Source organism: Acipenser ruthenus, chromosome 45, assembly GCF_902713425.1.
Source record: "Acipenser ruthenus chromosome 45, fAciRut3.2 maternal haplotype, whole genome shotgun sequence".
Taxonomy (NCBI): Eukaryota; Metazoa; Chordata; class Actinopteri; order Acipenseriformes; family Acipenseridae; genus Acipenser; species Acipenser ruthenus.
The window spans coordinates 5,097,797-5,116,127 of NC_081233.1; the positions used below are offsets into that span (position 1 = coordinate 5,097,797).

The window sequence follows — 18,331 nt, forward strand, 5'->3', positions numbered from 1 at the left end:
GTTTTGAGATGAATCAGCTACTAGCAAACAGAGGAGCACTGATGGGCTGAATGGCCTCCTCTCGTTCAGTTATAATCTTATGATCTTTAGGCCTAAATTTGCAAGTCGGTGGCGATTTACTGCCTTTTTTCTAAATAATCTGATAAGTAAAAAGTCAGTTTGCTGTGTTTCTAGATGAGCTTGTGACCCACAGCCAGATTGAACCCAGGCTTCCAGCGATAAACAAATGAGCCCACTGCCCTTTCATTATCTATCTATCTGTAAATCATCTGAGAGAACAGGGGCAGCTTTACCCAGGCAGCCTGGCACTGAAGCAGCCAGCGACTGACTACACTGTCCTTGAGAAGACACCATAAATCAAAAACAGCACAGCTACAGAAGAGTGGAGCTGAGGATGGAGTTACTATTAACAATTCCACTGGAGACAATCCTGTTCAACAATACTGATGAACTAGGAGGTGTTAAAGAAGAGACTGGGAGCTGAGGGAAGCAGTGTGGCTCTAGTGGTTAGAGCTGAGGGACTGGGAGGGAGGGAAGCAGTGTGGCTCTAGTGGTTAGAGCTGAGGGACTGGGAGGGAGGGAAGCAGTGTGGCTCTAGTGGTTTGAGCTGAGGGACTGGGAGGGAGGGAAGCAGTGTGGCTCTAGTGGTTAGAGCTGAGGGACTGGGAAGGAGGGAAGCAGTGTGGCTTAATGGTTAGTGCTGAGCGACGGGGAGAGAGGGACGCAGTGTGACTAGTGGTTTGAGTTGAAAAGATACTGTTTGTATTAGGAACGAGGAGAGAGTGATTGTCTCATAATCAGGCAAAATGAAAAGTGACCTAAACCTTATCAGAGATCAAAGCAGCAAACTCCCACCTTCTAATGAAACCCCAGTGATGTCACACCCCAGAAACACTGTCTCAAACTCCCGCCTTCTAATGAAACCCCAGTGATGTCACACCCCAGAAACGCTGTCTCAAACTCCCGCCTTCTAATGAAACCCCAGTGATGTCACACCCCAGAAACACTGTCTCAAACTCCCGCCTTCTAATGAAACCCCAGTGATGTCACACCCCAGAAACACTGTCTCAAACTCCCGCCTTCTAATGAAACCCCAGTGATGTCACACCCCAGAAACACTGTCTCAAACTCCCGCCTTCTAATGAAACCCCAGTGATGTCACACCCCAGAAACACTGTCTCAAACTACCACCTTCTAATGAAACCCCAGTGATGTCACACCCCAGAAACACTGTCTCAAACTCCCGCCTTCTAATGAAACCCCAGTGATGTCACACCCCAGAAACACTGTCTCAAACTCCCGCCTTCTAATGAAACCCCACTGATGTCACACCCCAGAAACACTGTCTCAAACTCCCGCCTTCTAATGAAACCCCAGTGATGTCACACCCCAGAAACACGGTCTCAAACTCCCGCCTTCTAATGAAACCCCAGTGATGTCACACCCCAGAAACACGGTCTCAAACTCCCGCCTTCTAATGAAACCCCAGTGATGTCACACCCCAGAAACACTGTCTCAAACTCCCGCCTTCTAATGAAACCCCAGTGATGTCACACCCCAGAAACACTGTCTCAAACTCCCACCTTCTAATGAAACCCCAGTGATGTCACACCCCAGAAACGCTGTCTCAAACTCCCGCCTTCTAATGAAACCCCAGTGATGTCACACCCCAGAAACACGGTCTCAAACTCCCGCCTTCTAATGAAACCCCAGTGATGTCACACCCCAGAAACACGGTCTCAAACTCCCGCCTTCTAATGAAACCCCAGTGATGTCACACCCCAGAAACACGGTCTCAAACTCCCGCCTTCTAATGAAACCCCAGTGATGTCACACCCCAGAAACACTGTCTCAAACTCCCGCCTTCTAATGAAACCCCAGTGATGTCACACCCCAGAAACACTGTCTCAAACTCCCACCTTCTAATGAAACCCCAGTGATGTCACACCCCAGAAACGCTGTCTCAAACTCCCGCCTTCTAATGAAACCCCAGTGATGTCACACCCCAGAAACACTGTCTCAAACTCCCGCCTTCTAATGAAACCCCAGTGATGTCACACCCCAGAAACACTGTCTCAAACTCCCGCCTTCTAATGAAACCCCAGTGATGTCACACCCCAGAAACGCTGTCTCAAACTCCCGCCTTCTAATGAAACCCCAGTGATGTCACACCCCAGAAACACTGTCTCAAACTCCCACCTTCTAATGAAACCCCAGTGATGTCACACCCCAGAAACACTGTCTCAAACTCCCGCCTTCTAATGAAACCCCAGTGATGTCACACCCCAGAAACGCTGTCTCAAACTCCCGCCTTCTAATGAAACCCCAGTGATGTCACACCCCAGAAACACGGTCTCAAACTCCCGCCTTCTAATGAAACCCCAGTGATGTCACACCCCAGAAACACTGTCTCAAACTCCCGCCTTCTAATGAAACCCCAGTGATGTCACACCCCAGAAACACTGTCTCAAACTCCCGCCTTCTAATGAAACCCCACTGATGTCACACCCCAGAAACACTGTCTCAAACTCCCGCCTTCTAATGAAACCCCAGTGATGTCACACCCCAGAAACGCTGTCTCAAACTCCCACCTTCTAATGAAACCCCAGTGATGTCACACCCCAGAAACGCTGTCTCAAACTCCCGCCTTCTAATGAAACCCCAGTGATGTCACACCCCAGAAACACGGTCTCAAACTCCCGCCTTCTAATGAAACCCCAGTGATGTCACACCCCAGAAACACGGCCTCTCCCACATAATACCTAGCACTCAAGGGTTAAGCAGGCAGCGGGTTTCTGTAGGACTGATGACTCACATAACTGTGCAATAGACAGGTCTCTGAAACAGCTCCCTGAGATTAGCAGGGAATAAAGCCTGCCGGGGACAGTTAACAAACAAATCATGCATTTTGTTTTCTATTATAGCTGTTGTTTACAAGTTGTTTAGATATTCTCAAAGTCATTTGATGTTCCAGGATTCATTGTCAACTTTGAGTCAAATAGTGCAGTGATTCCCCACACAGCTCAGCAGAACTAAAGGAATCAGTGGGCGTCCTGCAATCCCACGACTGAGCCAGCTTCCTCTTCTACACCCAGGAACTCGAGAGCGGATCAGCGAGCTACCAGCCTCTGGAGGACAAAGGCCAGCCATGCAGGTGTCCGCTCTGAGCTCCCTGGGCACCTGGCCAGTAGAGTCCGCTGTACCATGATGAGGAGAAACAGTCTGCCGGTTTTGCCTCCCGAACCCACGAGAGCACCAGAGCCAATGTGATGCTCCCTTTGGAAACCCCAGTGAAGACCAGTGACTCTACTCAGCCAGAACCTGCACTCCCCTGACTGTGTGACTCACCCTGCACACCACATGTGTTACAGCATGTCTGTAGATATTCTGAGAGGGTTACACAATTTGACTAACAAATGCAAATGTAGTATTTTTTACACGCTGTTATTTTTGGTGAACAAAAACCAAGTATCCCCGGGGTGCATAATGTCAGGAGATACTGAATCTAATGGAAGAGCTGCAGTACAACTGAACATTGGAAAAGATCCAATCAAATCATGTGACATCATGTTTTATAGTTAATTCAGTCAGGCAACCTATTATTCCTGGATATTACAGTTACAGATATAATATTATGATTGCAAATTGTCTTGTTAGATTTAGCTAAGAATTGCACAGCATGTGATTGGAACAGGAAAGTGAAAGTAGTTTTATTGTTTTTATATAACTTCAATATGTTAGTTAGCTTAGGCATTGTATTCATTTCTATCAGTTTATATGATTGATAACCTATTAAGTTTGACCTGTTGTCAGAGCAATAAAATCTAGCAAAACACCTGATTTTTGTCTCCAGTTTATTACTAGAAGTAATAAGTAAAAAAATAAATAAGAATACAGGGATATATGGTCTAATCCAAGGCTATTATTGCAGCATGGCCAGGTCCTGTTGCAGGTGAGTACCCAGAGTCTGGAAAGTATGGGGAGGATTTCAGAGAATACTGTGGAGATTAAAATGGCCAAGTCAAGTGCATAATGAGTAGTGCCTGATACACTGAATATTAGAGGGGTATTTCAGCCCCTATTGTGCATGGTTTGACTTGCACCTTTGTGTATCATTTTATATAGCAGAGTTGTTTTTTTAAGGATATCTTGAAACCCCTGTGTGACATCTTTCATCTACAGAGACAGAGATCAGGTGGGGCTGGCACTGCTGCTGTCAAAGCAACTCACACACAGGTTAAGATTTAGAGAAAAATGAGAACTTAATACTGGAGCAACATCAATGTAAAAAGGCAATTCAAATGGCATTCAGAGTTATTTATTAAGCATCAGTGTAAGGGGAGCTTGTTGTCATCCTTCTCCTCTCCCCCATCTCTTACCACCCCTCTTTCTCCTTCTTTTCTTGTACATCTCTCCTCTCCATCTCCCCCTGCTTCTCTGTCCCTGCCCCCCCCGCTGCTCTCTCATCGTCCCCGGTCCTCTGTCACTGCCCCCCCAGCTCTTCTATTACCCCAACTTCTCTGCCCCCCATTTCTCTGTCCCTGCCCCCCCCCCGCTCCTCTGTCCTCCCCATTCCTCTGTCCCTGCCCCCCTGCTCCTCTGACCCTGCCCCCCCGCTCCTCTGTCCCCCCATTCCTCTGTCCCTGGCCCCCCCGCTCCTCTGTCCCCCCATTTCTCTGTCCCTGCCCCCCCGCTCCTCTGTCCCCCCCATTCCTCTGTCCCTGCCCCCCCGCTCCTCTGTCCCCCATTCCTCTGTCCCTGCCCCCTGCTCCTCTGCCCCCCATTCCTCTGTCCCTGCCCCCCCGCCCCTTTGTCCCCCATTCCTCTGTCCCTGGCCCCCCCGCCCCTCTGTCTGCCCATTCCTCGGTCCCTGGCCCCCCCGCTCCTCTTTCCCCCCATTCCTCTGTCCCTGTCCCCCCTGCTCCTCTGTCATCATCCTCTGTCCCTGCCCCCCCTCACAGTCCCCCGCCAGTGTTTTTGAGGAGATATTTATTGTTGTCATTTTAAAGTGTCCCTCTGATTCTGCAGTCTTTGAATCATGAAGCAAACACCCGACACAGAGGTGAAACAAACCACACACACAGACACACACACACACACATAGACAGAATCACACACACACACAGAGACAGAATCACACACACACACACATATACACCCACACACACACACACACAGAGACAGAATCACACACACACACACAGACAGAATCTCACACACACACACACAGACACACATACACACACACACACACACACACACCTACACACACACACGCACACACACACACACACACAGACACACAAACACACACACACACACACACACACACACACACACACACGCACACATAGACACACAAACACACACACATAGACACACATAGACACATACACAATTACACACAGAGACAGAATCACACACAATCAAAAACACAGACACACACAACATAATCACACACACAGAATCACATACCCACAATCACACACACACACACACACACACAGAATCACATACCCACAATCACACACACACACACACATTGAATCACACAAACTAACACACACAAACACACAATCACAAACACACACAATCACAAACACACACAATCACACACACGCTTGTTTGATTACCAAGTCATTCTGGTGTCTCCTTTTCTGCAATTCTGTGAAAATGTAACCATCACGGCTTAAGAGTCTGTAAACAAATATTTCACACGCAGTGGCGGATATTAAAACATGCAGTAAAGACAACAGCAACAAAAGAAGCAACGCCACAAATCAAAGAGCACTCTCAAGACAGCGCTGTCAAACAGGATTGATTACCAGAGGGGCAGCGTTCAGCTGAAACTGTCCTTGAGAGATCGGAGCATTCCTCAGTGACCTCCCTCCTCTGTTCCCTTCACTGAAGTTACATTGGGGTGAAGATGTGGAAGAGCTTTCTCTTACATGTTGAGGAGGCCATTCGCCTAACAAATGAATTATGTGAGCAACATCCATTTTAACCAAAGTCTGTACTGCTGTACATATTGCAGTGCTGTTTATAAGCACCTGTATTGCTGAAGCACATTCTGTAAAGCAATCCAGAGTGTTCTAGAGCAATGTGCTGTAGTGCTGGATCCATTCAGAACACCAGTTTATTCTTCAAGAGGGCCCCAGAGTCTCCGAGGGAAGGGGCTCCCAGCCTTTTTGCTTCCTTGCTGTTCTTCAGCCCTTACAGTTGAACTTGTTGAAGGAAGTTCTGCATCATCATTCTGTAGGTTTTGTAGTTTTGATGCTGAATGGTCGAATTAAAAATGTATCCATATCTGGTATTTATTGTGTGTGTTTCCAACGATTTTTCCTCTGCTTTGTAATCTGTCGTGCTCCCGCTGAAATAGCTCTATTACACCTGAGAACGTGTTAGTAACCTCAGAACACGTTCATTTCTGTGCATGCTTCTCACATGCTAAAGCTAATCGGTCTCAGCATGTAAGCATGCAGGGAAAATAACACATTCTCTGGTTTATTTTTGGAGGACCCCTTGAAACCTCCTCAAGGCCCCCTAAGGGGCCACAGACCCCCAGTAGAGAACCCCATGTCCTAGGGTGTTCTAGAGCAGTGTGGAACATTCTGTAATATTCTGGATTCTGGAGTACTTTAGTCTTCAATAATTGTTGTTTTAATGTGTTCCAGGGTAATGTGGAGAACAGTTTTCTAGAGTATTCTGGATTGCACTTTAGTCCTAAAGAGTGTTCTAGACTGTTGAAGGTTCTAGACTGTCAGAGGTTCTAGACTCACAGCATTCCCTCGCTCCGCTTGCCCAGCCAGATGATGAGAGCGGTGACCAGGAGCGTGGAGAGGACAGGAGCCAGGATGAGAGGCACGAGCACAAAGAGGGGGGGGTCACGGAGTGGGGCAATGTAGCGAGGGCAGGCTTTCAGCCAACGGCCATGAACCCCCACAAACAGGGAGTCCACCTCGGGGTTCGGCCACTCACACTGCAGAGCGTCAGCCAGCATCTCCGTACACACAGTCAGGTCATTATAGAGACTGGAGGGAGAGAGAGGGACACTCTCAACACAGCTGGAGGGCAGGATAGTTCAGATCACTTCTTTACTCTTATTGATTAGCATGTTATCACCAATAATTGTGTATCTGACAGTCATCTAATACTCAATAAGGATCACTGCCACTGAGACGGTCCTCTCTCTTACTGAGCTGTCCATAAAGACATGTGTGTCGTGTGTAATTAAACTGGGGATCACAAAATGACTTGAACTCAGGCTCTCCTCTATCAATTATACACTATACCATAATGATATTCACAAATATGCAACTCATGAGTGATGTCGTGCACGTTCTTTCAAATTATTATTATTATTATTATTATTATTATTATTATTATTATTATTATTATTATTATTATTATTATTATTATTATTACTGCTGTACAGCTCTGAATTTTTACACAGCGTCTCAGCCCTACCTGGAGAGGACAGTCCAGTCACACCAACGCTGCGGGTCGGTCCAGTTCATCTGGACCTCGAAGTTTGTTACACAGTGCTGGATACTGCTGGAATACAGGGTCAGGTCACACGCTGCACAGAGGGCTGGAGAAACACAGACATTCAAAACAGCCGTCACTAGCTACCGCTAAAAAATACACTTAGGTGTATGTAAGTGTAGGCGCAGTGCAAATAATTGCGGAGGGAACAATCTAATTGCATTGCGGCCAGGCCATTATTTTGCAATAATTTTCCACTATAATTATCCGCGATTATGATTATGAGGGTCTCAATGATTTTATGATGGGAACAGCGTTCAGGATAAAGAGTCGGGTTAAAACAGCGAGTTTCAGACTCTCAGAAGAAGCTTTTGGTATTCAGGGATAACGTGTTTCAATAAGCTACGGTACAGACCTGGAGGCCGTTAGCGTTCAACATGCTTGAATGTCTCCTGTAAGGTTTCAATGCGTTCTTCTTGTACATCGGAATGAATGGACTGTCCGCTAAATTATATTACTGAACCGTGATATCGCGGCTCCTCTGTGCTTCCAGCGCCAGTCCGCACTCCTTTAAAGAATAAGTGAAAGAAAGAAACAAGTCGTTTTGTTCACGCTATAGCGCGCCTGTCTGAAGGACTCGCTCCGGGGGTAGACTCTGTTCAAATTACAGCTTAATGGATTCTGTTCAGTTTTTGTGTAAGTGATAATAGACATTTTAACGACTTCAACTGTGCGTCAACTTTCCAGTAAAATAAATGTTCACCGTGTATAAGAAGAAGAAGAAGAAGAAGTATCACTTATGTCTCATAATTATAAACCTATAACTTCAAAGAGAAGATACCTATAGATTTGTCACTGCTGTCTGTGGAAATGATTTACCAGTATAGCTGTGTATATACGAAAGTATGACAGTGTTTTAGAAACCATGCAGACGTTTCTATATATTAAACAACAAGATCGGCTTTTGTCTTCAGTAATAAAATACACATTTAAATATCTATTTACCATATAAACGTTTTTTTTTAAAAAATGGAGAACGATTTCCTAAAATGTATTTGAAATACAAAGTCGTAGTTTTACACGCACGCTTTATCGAGGTGTTATTATTCGGGTGTAACATTGATATCAGAGTGCTGTGTACTCGATTTTCTATGGAGAAGTTCTGGAGACCTGCTGGCTCGCATCTTCAGCGACACTAGATACATCTGTAAGAGGCTCGTTCTTGTGTTATACAGCGCATGGACGACATGCTGAACTTTCAGCATGAATTCGATCATAACATATCGTGGCAATGCCTTACCGGGCAGCAGCAGGAGTCCGCGGAGCAGCCGATAAAGCCGTGAAGTCGGAGTCATGTCGGCTTCATTTCTTCACTGGAGCGCTGGCTGAACCGCGGAGCTGGAAGAGCACAGAGAGGCAGGATGGAGAGACCGCCCCTGCCATACAGGTGAGCAGCAGCGGGTGGCGTCAAGGATCCCGCTTGCAGGCAAACTGAAGAGAGGTTTGCTTATTATTATTATTAGCAGCAGCAGCAGCAGCAGCAGCAGCAGCAGCAGTAGTAGTAGTAGTAGTAGTAGTAGTAGTAGTAGTAGTAGTGGGTGAGGGAGCAATTCAAACTGTGCCTCAAGCCTGCCCTGGACTGGAGGGAGTACACTTTCTCTGAACACAGGCACTAAACACCCACAGTAATTCCTAAGAGGCTGTATAGTACTGCACCTCTGTGTATAGTACATTACGGCTCTGTGTATAGTACTGCACCTCTGTGTATAGTACAGCATGGCTCTGTGTATAGTACAGCACGGCTCTGTGTATAGTACAGCATGGCTCTGTGTATAGTACAGCACCTCTGTGTATAGTACAGCATGGCTCTGTGTATAGTACAGCACGGCTCTGTGTATAGTACAGCATGGCTCTGTGTATAGTACTGCACCTCTGTGTATAGTACAGCACGGCTCTGTGTATAGTACAGCACGGCTCTGTGTATAGTACTGCACCTATGTGTATAGTACAGCATGGCTCTGTGTATAGTACAGCACGGCTCTGTGTATAGTACTGCACCTATGTGTATAGTACAGCATGGCTCTGTGTATAGTACAGCACGGCTCTGTGTATAGTACTGCACGGCTCTGTGTATAGTACAGCATGGCTCTGTGTATAGTACTGCACCTCTGTGTATAGTACTGCACGGCTCTGTGTATAGTACAGCATGGCTCTGTGTATAGTACAGCACGGCTCTGTGTATAGTACAGCATGGCTCTGTGTATAGTATAGCACGGCTCTGTGTATAGTACAGCATGGCTCTGTGTATAGTACAGCATGGCTCTGTGTATAGTACAGCACGGCTCTGTGTATAGTACTGCACGGCTCTGTGTATAGTACAGCACGGCTCTGTGTATAGTACAGCATGGCTCTGTGTATAGTACAGCACGGCTCTGTGTATAGTACAGCACGGCTCTGTGTATAGTACAGCATGGCTCTGTGTATAGTACTGCACCTCTGTGTATAGTACTGCACCTCTGTGTATAGTACAGCACGGCTCTGTGTATAGTACAGCATGGCTCTGTGTATAGTATAGCACGGCTCTGTGTATAGTACAGCATGGCTCTGTGTATAGTACAGCATGGCTCTGTGTATAGTACAGCATGGCTCTGTGTATAGTACTGCACCTCTGTGTATAGTACTGCACCTCTGTGTATAGTACTGCATGGCTCTATGTATAGTACAGCATGGCTCTGTGTATAGTACAGCATGGCTCTGTGTATAGTACAGCACCTCTGTGTATAGTACAGCACCTCTGTGTATAGTACAGCACGGCTCTGTGTATAGTACAGCATGGCTCTGTGTATAGTACCGCACGGCTCTGTGTATAGTACAGCATGGCTCTGTGTATAGTACAGCATGGCTCTGTGTATAGTACTGCACCTCTGTGTATAGTACTGCACCTCTGTGTATAGTACAGCATGGCTCTGTGTATAGTACTGCACCTCTGTGTATAGTACTGCACCTCTGTGTATAGTACAGCATGGCTCTGTGTATAGTACAGCATGGCTCTGTGTATAGTACAGCTCCTCTGTGTATAGTACAGCACGGCTCTGTGTATAGTACAGCACGGCTCTGTGTATAGTACAGCATGGCTCTGTGTATAGTACTGCACCTCTGTGTATAGTACAGCATGGCTCTGTGTATAGTACAGTATGGCTCTGTGTATAGTACAGCACGGCTCTGTGTATAGTACTGCACCTCTGTGTATAGTACAGCATGGCTCTGTGTATAGTACAGCACGGCTCTGTGTATAGTACAGCACGGCTCTGTGTATAGTACAGCATGGCTCTGTGTATAGTACTGCACCTCTGTGTATAGTACAGCACCTCTGTTTATAGTACAGCACGGCTCTGTGTATAGTACAGCACTTCTGTGTATAGTACAGCATGGCTCTGTGTATAGTACAGCACCTCTGTGTATAGTACAGCACGGCTCTGTGTATAGTACAGCATGGCTCTGTGTATAGTACAGCATGGCTCTGTGTATAGTACTGCACCTCTGTGTATAGTACAGCATGGCTCTGTGTATAGTACAGCATGGCTCTGTGTATAGTACAGCACCTCTGTGTATAGTAAAGCACGGCTCTGTGTATAGTACTGCACCTCTGTGTATAGTACAGCACCTCTGTGTATAGTACAGCATGGCTCTGTGTATAGTACAGCACCTCTGTGTATAGTACAGCACGGCTCTGTGTATAGTACAGCATGGCTCTGTGTATAGTACAGCATGGCTCTGTGTATAGTACTGCACCTCTGTGTATAGTACAGCATGGCTCTGTGTATAGTACAGCATGGCTCTGTGTATAGTACAGCACCTCTGTGTATAGTACAGCACGGCTCTGTGTATAGTACTGCACCTCTGTGTATAGTACAGCACCTCTGTGTATAGTACAGCACGGCTCTGTGTATAGTACAGCATGGCTCTGTGTATAGTATAGCACTGCTCTGTGTATAGTACAGCATGGCTCTGTGTATAGTACAGCACGGCTCTGTGTATAGTACCGCACGGCTCTGTGTATAGTACTGCACCTCTGTGTATAGTACAGCACGGCTCTGTGTATAGTACAGCACGGCTCTGTGTATAGTACTGCACGGCTCTGTGTATAGTACTGCACGGCTCTGTGTATAGTACAGCATGGCTCTGTGTATAGTACAGCACCTCTGTGTATAGTACAGCACGGCTCTGTGTATAGTACAGCACCTCTGTGTATAGTACAGCACGGCTCTGTGTATAGTACAGCATGGCTCTGTGTATAGTACAGCATGGCTCTGTGTATAGTACTGCACCTCTGTGTATAGTACAGCATGGCTCTGTGTATAGTACAGCATGGCTCTGTGTATAGTACAGCACCTCTGTGTATAGTACAGCACGGCTCTGTGTATAGTACTGCACCTCTGTGTATAGTACAGCACCTCTGTGTATAGTACAGCACGGCTCTGTGTATAGTACAGCATGGCTCTGTGTATAGTATAGCACTGCTCTGTGTATAGTACAGCATGGCTCTGTGTATAGTACAGCACGGCTCTGTGTATAGTACCGCACGGCTCTGTGTATAGTACTGCACCTCTGTGTATAGTACAGCACGGCTCTGTGTATAGTACAGCACGGCTCTGTGTATAGTACTGCACGGCTCTGTGTATAGTACTGCACGGCTCTGTGTATAGTACAGCATGGCTCTGTGTATAGTACCGCACGGCTCTGTGTATAGTACAGCATGGCTCTGTGTATAGTACAGCATGGCTCTGTGTATAGTACTGCACCTCTGTGTATAGTACAGCACGGCTCTGTGTATAGTACAGCATGGCTCTGTGTATAGTACTGCACGGCTCTGTGTATAGTACTGCACCTCTGTGTATAGTACAGCATGGCTCTGTGTATAGTACAGCATGGCTCTGTGTATAGTACAGCACCTCTGTGCATAGTACAGCACGGCTCTGTGTATAGTACAGCACGGCTCTGTGTATAGTACAGCATGGCTCTGTGTATAGTACTGCACCTCTGTGTATAGTACAGCATGGCTCTGTGTATAGTACAGCATGGCTCTGTGTATAGTACAGCATGGCTCTGTGTATAGTACAGCACCTCTGTGTATAGTACAGCACGGCTCTGTGTATAGTACAGCACCTCTGTGTATAGTACAGCATGGCTCTGTGTATAGTACAGCACCTCTGTGTATAGTACAGCACGGCTCTGTGTATAGTACAGCATGGCTCTGTGTATAGTACAGCATGGCTCTGTGTATAGTACTGCACCTCTGTGTATAGTACAGCACCTCTGTGTATAGTACAGCACGGCTCTGTGTATAGTACAGCACCTCTGTGTATAGTACAGCATGGCTCTGTGTATAGTACAGCACCTCTGTGTATAGTACAGCATGGCTCTGTGTGTAGTACAGCACGGCTCTGTGTATAGTACAGCATGGCTCTGTGTATAGTACAGCATGGCTCTGTGTATAGTACAGCACCTCTGTGTATAGTACAGCACGGCTCTGTGTATAGTACTGCACCTCTGTGTATAGTACAGCATGGCTCTGTGTATAGTACAGCATGGCTCTGTGTATAGTACAGCACCTCTGTGTATAGTACAGCACGGCTCTGTGTATAGTACAGCACGGCTCTGTGTATAGTACAGCATTGCTCTGTGTATAGTACTGCACCTCTGTGTATAGTACAGCATGGCTCTGTGTATAGTACAGCATGGCTCTGTGTATAGTACAGCACCTCTGTGTATAGTACAGCACCTCTGTGTATAGTACAGCACGGCTCTGTGTATAGTACAGCACCTCTGTGTATAGTACAGCATGGCTCTGTGTATAGTACAGCACCTCTGTGTATAGTACAGCACGGCTCTGTGTATAGTACAGCATGGCTCTGTGTATAGTACAGCATGGCTCTGTGTATAGTACCGCACCTCTGTGTATAGTACAGCACCTCTGTGTATAGTACAGCACGGCTCTGTGTATAGTACAGCACCTCTGTGTATAGTACAGCATGGCTCTGTGTATAGTACAGCACCTCTGTGTATAGTACAGCATGGCTCTGTGTGTAGTACAGCACGGCTCTGTGTATAGTACAGCATGGCTCTGTGTATAGTACAGCATGGCTCTGTGTATAGTACAGCACCTCTGTGTATAGTACAGCACGGCTCTGTGTATAGTACTGCACCTCTGTGTATAGTACAGCATGGCTCTGTGTATAGTACTGCACCTCTGTGTATAGTACAGCACGGCTCTGTGTATAGTACAGCATGGCTCTGTGTATAGTACAGCATGGCTCTGTGTATAGTACTGCACCTCTGTGTATAGTACAGCATGGCTCTGTGTATAGTACAGCATGGCTCTGTGTATAGTACAGCACCTCTGTGTATAGTACAGCACGGCTCTGTGTATAGTACTGCACCTCTGTGTATAGTACAGCGGCTCTGTGTATAGTACAGCATGGCTCTGTGTATAGTATAGCACGGCTCTGTGTATAGTACAGCATGGCTCTGTGTATAGTACAGCACGGCTCTGTGTATAGTACCGCACGGCTCTGTGTATAGTACAGCACGGCTCTGTGTATAGTACTGCACCTCTGTGTATAGTACTGCACGGCTCTGTGTATAGTACTGCACGGCTCTGTGTATAGTACAGCATGGCTCTGTGTATAGTACTGCACCTCTGTGTATAGTACAGCATGGCTCTGTGTATAGTACTGCACCTCTGTGTATAGTACAGCATGGCTCTGTGTATAGTACTGCACCTCTGTGTATAGTACAGCATGGCTCTGTGTATAGTATTGCACGTCTGTGTATAGTACTGCACGGCTCTGTGTATAGTACCGCACGGCTCTGTGTATAGTACTGCACGGCTCTGTGTATAGTACAGCACGGCTCTGTGTATAGTACAGCACCTCTGTGTATAGTACTGCACCTCTGTGTATAGTACAGCATGGCTCTGTGTATAGTACAGCACGGCTCTGTGTATAGTACAGCACGGCTCTGTGTATAGTACAGCACCTCTGTGTATAGTACTGCACCTCTGTGTATAGTACAGCATGGCTCTGTGTATAGTACAGCATGGCTCTGTGTATAGTATAGCACGGCTCTGTGTATAGTACAGCATGGCTCTGTGTATAGTACAGCATGGCTCTGTGTATAGTACAGCACGGCTCTGTGTATAGTACAGCATGGCTCTGTGTATAGTACCGCACGGCTCTGTGTATAGTACAGCACGGCTCTGTGTATAGTACTGCACCTCTGTGTATAGTACAGCATGGCTCTGTGTATAGTATAGCACGGCTCTGTGTATAGTACAGCATGGCTCTGTGTATAGTACATTACGGCTCTGTGTATAGTACTGCACCTCTGTGTATAGTACAGCATGGCTCTGTGTATAGTACAGCACAGCTCTGTGTATAGTACAGCATGGCTCTGTGTATAGTACTGCACCTCTGTGTATAGTACATTACGGCTCTGTGTATAGTACAGCATGGCTCTGTGTATAGTACAGCATGGCTCTGTGTATAGTACAGCATGGCTCTGTTTATAGTACTGCACGGCTCTGTGTATAGTACTGCACCTCTGTGTATAGTACAGCATGGCTCTGTGTATAGTACAGCACGGCTCTGTGTATAGTACAGCACGGCTATGTGTATAGTACCGCACGGCTCTGTGATAGATCACTGCACTAGGTTCACAGTCACTGCTTATTGCTATGGGACTGTGCCAGGCTTTTATAGCGCTATTAGTTTTAATTATGTTTGTGCAGTAAGCTGTAAACTGGGATTAATGTGTTACTGTTGGCAGTCACTAGGACGTCTTTGGAACATGAAGCTCAATGGTAAATGTGTCACATCTCACATTCGACTTCAAATGCTCTTTACTGTCATTGTCCTAGAAAGTGTGCCGCGTGCTCTATTGCTGGCGTGTGAAGGGAAAGGGGTTTCAGTGTGCATTTTACCAGAGGGTTGTTGAGTGATAATGTCATCTCTTGTATCTGAACGATTTTACCACTTAGTTTGGCAGTTAGTTTGACTGAAATCACAGAGACTCCTGCTGTCTAATTTCAGAGCCCCGGCACTCCAGGGCATGCTGTCAATCCCCTTCCTCCAGTCTTTAATTCACTCCTATTCTACAATAGTGTTGCAACATGATTAATAAGGGAGCAGTCCTAGCAGACCTCACTTCTGTCACCTCATGTGGTTTGGTTTCCAGTTCTTCTTGTTTCTGTCACATCATTCAAACTGAGCTTACGTGGTTCATATCAAAGGTCATAGCACTGCTAGGGCAAGGGCTTTCTGCATCACTAATGTGAGACTAAAGGGAAGAGAGAGATACATGTGACTGTTAAAAGCACAGGCAAGGAACTGGCCCGTACAGGCTGTAATGGTCTTCAGCAGACACTGCTATGAACCATGCTGAGCTCAAACTTCTCAAAGAGGTAACAGAAGTAATATGAACTGGAAACCAAATAGCGTACATGGGAACCATTATTAGAGTTTATATCCCTGCTTTGTTCTGCCTTCGGTTTACTAATCAAGCCCTCATTTTTCACTTTAATTTTACAGAACTCTTTCTGTTTTCCTGCCACACTAAAAGTTCCTGCCTGTGTGCCTTACACTTGAGTTCTATTCCGAGACCAGTAACAACCTGGTGCCCTCATGACTTGAATGAGAAGAGGGAGGCACCTCCAGCCATCCTATTGGTGTTACACTAATGACAGCGAAGACACAAATCTCCAAAAGGTTATAAGTGAAAAGTTACAAATTAAACTATTAAACTGCACTGACCAGACAGGATAAAATAACAACACTCGGGTATAATAAGAAAGGGAATCCATTTAATACATACATGAAGACAGTACTTTTTATATTTCTTACATTAATTGTGGATCAGCCACCGTATTTCTGCGCCATGATTGTTACCTCGATAGCACAGCAGAGGCTTTTCTCTGCTTAGTATTGAGTCATACACTATTACGTATTTATTTATTTTTAGCAACTTAATTAAAAATGAAGATATAAGTTATAAACAGGGTTATAAATGCTGCAGTTTCTCCAATTCTGTTTGGATCCCCCCCCCCCCCCCCCATTTATTCTTTAATGCTGTTAAATTATGGCACCACTGTAACAGTAAGTTACAGCGATGGCGCCTTACACTTTCATTTTATTCCAGGCTGTATCCGTTTTTAAAACTTGGGGTAAAGTTCCGATCTGTTTTTTATTCACACATGCATTCTTCGTTCCTATGCAACCAGATTGCAAAATGTTACAGAAATTGAACTTCACTGTGCTGTGCTTTTAATTATTCACTGCGGTACTTTTTTATAAGCAGCGTTTCTCCCTCTTCATAAACCAATCCAATCAAACTCCCGCACACAGGAGAGGGGTTATCCTCAGCCAGTAGGGACTGTATTAGTAGTACTGGAATATAATTCAAGCTGTTTGTATTCATCAGTAGTATCAATCATCATTAAAAGCTTTAATATACCAAAATTAGAGTGCAAATTATATTGAATTATATTATTCTGTATGAATTTTTACTTAGATTATTAAAAAGGAAGTCATTTTTATTGATTTTTTGATTATTTTTAATTCTGAGTAGTTCTGGCTTCTGTTGCTGCAATGTTGAGTTAAAATCATTTTTTTCTCCAAATCTGTCTAACTGTCTTTGAGCTTCTCTGTAGAATCCTAACTGCCAGCACAGAAATCGTGCAACAGTGTGACCTCACAGTGTGACCTCACAGCTCCCCACCTGCTGTCTGGCCGTATAAAGGTGGAAGTGTCACATGACGTGAAGGGAACGAGGAAGGCTGTTCAGTCCCGGTAGTTAGGATTCTCTAGGTAAGCAGCTCAACAATACGACAGAATCCAGAACCACTCTCAACGATTGCAAACACCATACAATGATGAGAGAAATGGAAAAAAGAAATTCAAACAGCAGGACGGTGCTCTCCAATATTACTGGCATGTTATATATTGTCACTAGGGAGGGCACTATGTTTTGACAAAGTCTTTCCTTGTTCAAGTTCTGTTTAAAAGAAAGTGCCTCTTCCGCTCGACTTCAGCCGAATCCGTCATTCAGGGACAGGCTGCTGCGCTGTCAATGGGAGCCTTTGTGACGTCCCTGTATGTCAGAGGGAAGTACTCAGGATAATGAAAGTCAATGGCAAAGCGATTCCATTTATTATATTAAAACTTTCGATTCACCGCAAGCCAGAATTAACTGTAGCTTCTAGAAGTCTGCATCCGACATTTCCCCAGCTCAGGTGTGTTGAACAGCCATTGTAAGAAAAGTGATTCTGCAGCTATACTAATGCAGTAAGAGATACAAAATAATAATAATAATAATAATAATAATAATAATAATAATAATAATAATACACTTCACTTTCATTTACAGAAGTTTGTTCTGAATACAATCATCTAGGAGTGTTAATTCTGGTTTTAATAATATCTGTAAAAGATGAGAAAGGAAAAGGAGGAGGGCTTGAGTTTTGATAGATTTGAGCCTTATTACATTTAATATTATCCTTTTGAGACCTGATTCGTGTTCGTTGGATTTCATTCCGCTTTGAACTACTGTTACTTGAGAGACATTTTTGGAAACAGTAATAACCCATGGAAAACAATGTGCATTATATGCACACAAGATCGCAAAAGACTATTCATTTATTTTTAAATAGAATTGGGTTTGAACCTAAAATTGACCATTTTAAAGCTGCAGTCAGCAGACTAGTCTTCCCTAGTTTTTCAGACATAGTTGAGTTTTAAAAACAGGTCACTAAAGGGACACACGCGTCCTCTCCTTGTTAACCATGCTTGCT

At 45.3% G+C, this 18,331-nt stretch overlaps 1 protein-coding gene across 1 annotated transcript; it reads right to left on the reverse strand.

The window, feature by feature from the left end:
• Positions 1 to 5,330: 5,330 nt before the first annotated feature.
• LOC117400954 (receptor activity-modifying protein 1-like) lies at positions 5,331 to 8,945 on the reverse strand. Its single transcript, XM_034001317.3, has 3 exons — positions 8,786 to 8,945; positions 7,468 to 7,591; positions 5,331 to 7,031 (listed from the first exon to the last, which is right to left on the reverse strand). Exons 1-3 carry the CDS (start codon positions 8,838 to 8,840, stop codon positions 6,776 to 6,778), a joined length of 435 nt encoding a protein of 144 aa, XP_033857208.2. The 5' UTR covers positions 8,841 to 8,945; the 3' UTR covers positions 5,331 to 6,775.
• Positions 8,946 to 18,331: the final 9,386 nt, after the last annotated feature.